At 40.3% G+C, this 5,732-nt stretch overlaps 1 protein-coding gene across 1 annotated transcript in view; it reads right to left on the reverse strand.

Moving 5' to 3' along the window:
- Positions 1–753: 753 nt before the first annotated feature.
- Positions 754–5,732, reverse strand: part of kcng4a (potassium voltage-gated channel, subfamily G, member 4a) — a 25,606-nt gene continuing 20,627 nt past the window's right edge. The window contains exon 3 of the mRNA XM_016236308.1: positions 754–2,004. Coding sequence (XP_016091794.1) covers positions 1,138–2,004 — 867 coding nt within the window. The 3' untranslated portion in view covers positions 754–1,137. The remainder of the gene's footprint in view (positions 2,005–5,732) is intronic.

A 5,732-nucleotide genomic window follows, 5' to 3' on the forward strand; every position in this document is an offset into this window, starting at 1 on the left:
TTTACATCAAGAACAAGCTGATGTACATTTAATGATTCAACCAGCTGGTTAATCCTGCGAAAAGCTACACATGTAATTTGATTGGTCCATCAAATCCTCTTGGTTTCCTCTGTACCTTTTCCCGATCCATGACTCAGTCTTCTGGGACTTTCGGCGAAGCATCCGATGCAACATGACTGAATAATTGGATTAGAGGTGCAAATTTGTGATTTGTTGACAAAGCAAAGTCCGTCACAGAGTCTGACTCCGGAAGGACTTTTTATCTCTATGAATTTATTGCATGTTAATCCCCAGCCTAATCACGATTCTCCCCCCACCAGCTGGACATTGCAAGCATTGGGCAGTGGGACAATTTTTTGACCTTATACAGAGAAGATCTTCACCTGGGGGCAACAGACTCTCCTATGGGGAAATCAGCAAGAAGACGACGAAAACTACATTGACCTTGTTGAGGTCACAACATGGCTGAATCTCAACTCTAGCAATAAAAACTTAAACAATCATAGATTAATCACTGCATGTCAGAGCTGGCAGATGGCAGGGGCACATAAGTGCTGTTTCGTAAAATGAAGAGAAAAGAACAGGGTGACTGTGTCTAATGATTGAGCGTTTCAAAGAAGAGGATTAGAAAATCCTTCTTTGAACCCTAAAAAACAGGACAGGACAGGACATTGTGATTACTGCTGTTTTTATTTGGAGCTGTACAAGAGCATGTCTGTCCCAAACCGGTGCAGGGCATTTCAAGTGCACATTCTCTGGAAGAGCAATTCTTGAACCTGAAACAGTCAACAAAAAAAACACATCTTTGGATTTGTTAAAAAATATTAGACAGTTAATTTGAGGAACCTAGATTTCTCTGCTGTATGTCTAACTGTGTGGAACAAGGCTTTAAAGTTAAACTATCTAGCTTGATTTTTTACTTCTATTGCATGGATTTTCATGTGCTAAATCTTAAATGTCCACAGTGTGAATATGAAGGAATTAGTACTTTAATGAGACATGATCAGCTTGTGGCTGATGGAAGACAAAATAGCTTCAAAGCCCTTTAACTTCACCCTGTCCACTGCAAGAGGGTTCATTATGAGGGCATGGAAGAACAGGTTTGATCTAGAGAAGAGTACAATGCGTGTGCATCACTTAAAAGGCTCCAGCTGGTAACAGGTGCTGGTTATTCCCGGAAGTCTCTCCACCATTCCCAAGAAGAGAAAGGTCTTCAAGGGAGCCAGGCGTCTCTGTGTCTGGAGTAAGAACTAGTCTGGGAGGAGGAAAAGCCACCCATCCTCCATCCTGCTCATCATCGGATCCTGCGGTAGCTGCTGCGGCTGCCGCACACTCCTCTTTAAAGATCCTGTCGTGCTCCTGTTTCAACTCTTGGTAGGAGCGGGAAAACATGTGGAAGATGGAAGTGGCTGGGAAGGCCATGATTAGGATCCCACTCAGGATGCTGCTGAGTGCCACCACCTGACCAGGTATGCTTCTAGGTACCATATCCCCATAACCCACTGTAGTCATGGAGATGATCGCCCACCAGTAAGAGGCGGGAATGCTGCTGAAATCCTGCACTCCGGTCAGTTCGCTTTCTGCCAGGTGCACCAGAGGCGAAAAGAGCGTCACAGCTACGCAGAGAAAGAGCAACAGCAGGCCGAACTCACGCGTGCTCCGCCGCACCGTCATCCCCAGCGTCTGCAAGCCCAGAGAGTGGCGGGCCAGCCGCATCACGTACAGGATCCGAAGGGCACGCAGGATCCGCAGTACCAACCCGAGCTTGTCCAGGTAGCCCTTACCTCCAGAGGGTCGCTCATGTTCGTTGGTGGGGCTCTCATCCACTACCAGAGACACATAGTATGGAAGGATGGCCATGGCATCGATGATGTTCAAGGGTCCACGGAGGAACTCCAGCTTGCTGCGCGCCTGCATGAACCGTAGCAGAAACTCCAGGGAGAACCAGGCCACACAAACCGTCTCGACGATAAACATGTGGTAGCATTTCTGGGAGCACACACCCTGCAGAGGGAGAGAGAGTGAAAAACTAATTTAATTCTAAATTAAATTATTTTCAGTAAAACGCTTTGCATCTAAATTTAAAATCAATGAATTAGGCTTGGCATATTAGAAGTTAAAGTACAAAAATGTTTGCGAAAGGGAGGTTTAAAATACGTCAGAGAGTAAAAGGTTGGTCAGTAATATAAAAAAAGGGGAAGGAAAATAAATAAGATAAGGAGAGGGCAGATAGCCATTTTCCAGAAAAACTCAGTATTTACTTTTAGTATTCAAGTCACACTAACCAATAAGTCAAGCTGTATCAGTTAATTAGCCAGAGTCAGAGGTCAAATTGAGGCGGTGGTGGAAGGAGGGCTAACAGAAAAGACAAAGCAGACCACTTTGACCTTGAAATGTCTGAATTAAACCCCTCTATACAAGCAACATGCTGGAAGTGACCCAAATTAGATTTTCTCTTCATGTGGCATGCCTGTAGATGTGATCCTTGAAACTACACATATCTGATGCAGCCAGATATGAAACCACACATTCTGTTAACATGTGCATACAGTATCGTCAAACCGTTTTGTAATGTTGTTATTATTCAGTGCCAGTAAGCGATCTTGAAGATCTATGATCTTGAAAACCAAAGGAGGAGCAAGCAGAATCAGTGGAAAGATGCTGAGATAGCAGATTGAATTAATATTTGGTGAGATGCATTAGTTCAAGCTAAACTCGAGGGAATGTATCACAGTCATGCCATGTTAGCAAATTAGCTGTTAAATTTGCAGCTACTTGAAGGCCCTTGCAGATGTAAGGGTTTTGTTGTTATGTGCACATATGCTGGCAAAACGTGTGATGTTATTTTTTCTGTACATGCTCACTCACAGGTATTTTAAGGTCAGCTGACTGCTCACAGTGATGCAGGTATGTATCATTTATAAACACAAATGTGAACAGTCAAAGAAAAAATATTACATTTCAGCAAATGCTCGGAACAGTATGGTAAGATCTATGATCTATGAAACAGCCTCAGAGAACAAATGTAAGGAATAATTGATGGTGGACTTTGTGTGTAGCACATGTACTGTACATGTCTTTATAAAGTGTTTACCTCAAGCCATTGTTTTAGTAGACATCAATACTTAGTTTGACTTTTTTTTTTTACTGATATTGACACTTTGTAATAAATGCCAAAATATTTGAAGCATAATATTTAACAGCCAAAAAAATGAGGAATATATATATTATAGGATAATAAAATGTATCTAACGCATGTTTTATATTGTTGTACTCTAATGATGAACAGAAATAAAACTAAAAAGAAATAATTTTGGTTATAGGACACTTAAAGAGAAAACTCTTTAGTATTGCTTTTTATTGTAAACAAAACAACCTTTAAATCTCAAGGACAAACTGTGAACTACTACATAGCAATGCAGTAGAAACTTATGACCTTGAAACAATCAGAATCAGGTTTCCTCACTCTATAAACACCCTGCCTTCCTGTAAGAAGCTCACTCTGTCACACTTACATCGTTCAAAAAGCTTTAAAAACGCATTCATGCTTTTTCTTGCCTTAAAAGTCTGAAAAGCCTTTGTAAATTCTCAAGCTTTCACAGGAGCAACATACTCGCAGTTAGAGTGGACTTATTATCAAACTGTAGCAGCTCTGAGGTGATTCATTGCTGTAAATTCAGCAATTTTAAATGCTCAGCACACAATTTGTCTCTCTCCGTTCAACACGTACACTGTCCCCTTTCCCTCTCACTCCCCTTCTGTCACTCTCCCCAGTTCTCAGTCATTCTCATTCCCTACTTCTACTCCAACACCTTCTTTTCATCTCATTTCTATGACTTTTGCACCTCATCTCCCTGTGGCGGGGTGAAGTGGTTGTGACTGCAGCTGCAGACATTATGCATGATAAAGAAGGATAACAATTTGCAACTCGTCAGGCGGATTGTCAATTTCTCAGAGCTAATGTCACTAGAAATGTCAATGTCATCCCCCCTACTTTGTGCCCCAAACCAATCAACCATAGCCCCAGCATCTATACAGCCTGTATAGATTTAGAAATCACCTACAGAGCTGATGAGCAGCTTACCATGAAGACTTCCACCAGGGCTTCTGAGATCAGCATACATAGCAATAGGGCTGCACAAATAATCAAAATAAAATAAAAATGTTTGTGTGCTTTTAGCCTTAAAATGTAAGCAACAGAAGGATGAGAAGTTAAATATTTAGGGGAATGTATTGTGATATCTGAAACTTTTTATAGTATTCAACTAAAGTGACTTGCCTTAGCAATTCAAAGCGCAATCAGAGCATGATTTTGTGGCCAAACCATTCAGCCTTGAATAGCAGCACTTGCATATGGGATTTAGATGCATTCTGGGTGAATAGCAGAGTATAATGACACAGTAAAATCAATAGGATGGTTGGAATAGGTTTGGCTCAACTCAGCTGCTGCAGTCCCAAAGCAAAACGGAGGCATAAAACAACCAAACACAGAACTACTATCCTAGTCTTGCCAGGACATCGCAGTCTTTGTTAGCACTAAACAGGTTATACAAACTGACAGTCATCTTTCCGGTATGAGTCTCTGATTGAATGTTAGGTGGTCTGGCTGGCTGTTTGAATCTAGAGGGAGGGTCTGAGAATGCATAAATGGATGCATTGAAAACGAAATGCTGTTGGGATAATTCGATCTATGAGCTGCTTAGTGAATGAGATATGGGGCCCCGGAATGGGGATGCCAGAAAGAGACGAGGGGTTGGACAGAGAGTTGAATAATTGAAAGTGCTACACACACAGATTCTTTCATCTGACTGTACACTACTAGAGGATCTGATAAACAACACCAAATAGATTACAGGCATGTACAGAACTCAAAGCTTGTTATATTGTGCGCACCCTGCTTTATACATGTAAACACACAGGAAACAAACCCCTGGGGTCATCTGTTTCCTAAAATTTCAATTTGATCTCGGTCTTCCAAACATTTTTACATTTTATATTTTTATGGAAATGCATCAGATATTCATCAAAAAATATTATTCATGAGGAATGAAACCGCAGCAGGAATCTAGCCCTAAATGCATAAGTATGGCACATATAGCAGAAGGCATACTGGAAAACCATAAAGTATATTACTTTCAACATCTAACATTCAAGCTTTTATAGAAAGACTCAAATTAAGTTGTGGAAAACACTTGCAACTAGGTTTCAATACTATCCGATTTTAGAGCCCTATTTGGGCCTTGGGCAAAGTCCTGTATTACTCAGGGCACCTGAATGATTTAATATTAAATGGTATAGAGAAGGAACTGAAGACGAATTGTCAGAATATGTTAAGCTTTTTTAAATCAAATAAATCAAATCTCATCTTACACATTTATCAAAGTCGTCAAATTTCAAACCATGACGTACATTCATGGTTTTCTTTTCCAAATGTCTTTACAGTATTTGTCCACTTTTTATTCTAACAAAACAAAAAATAAAGTAAATAAAAAAATAAAACAAAATTGAATTTCCTAAATTACAATGTAACTTTGTAAAGTAATTGATACATAGGCATAACCCAGTTTTCTACAGGATATTTTCCAGTAGGCGGCACAGAGCATAGTCAAAACCTACTGTTCAGTGAGTCATCCAAACTGTTTCAATGAGACCAATTCACCAACTGATTCATCAAACTGCACCAACTGAGCAACTTGTTACACTAGTTCACTAAGGTTATATATATATATATA

Source organism: Sinocyclocheilus grahami, unplaced genomic scaffold (assembly GCF_001515645.1).
Source record: "Sinocyclocheilus grahami isolate Dianchi unplaced genomic scaffold, SAMN03320097.WGS_v1.1 scaffold487.1, whole genome shotgun sequence".
NCBI classification, from domain to species: Eukaryota; Metazoa; Chordata; class Actinopteri; order Cypriniformes; family Cyprinidae; genus Sinocyclocheilus; species Sinocyclocheilus grahami.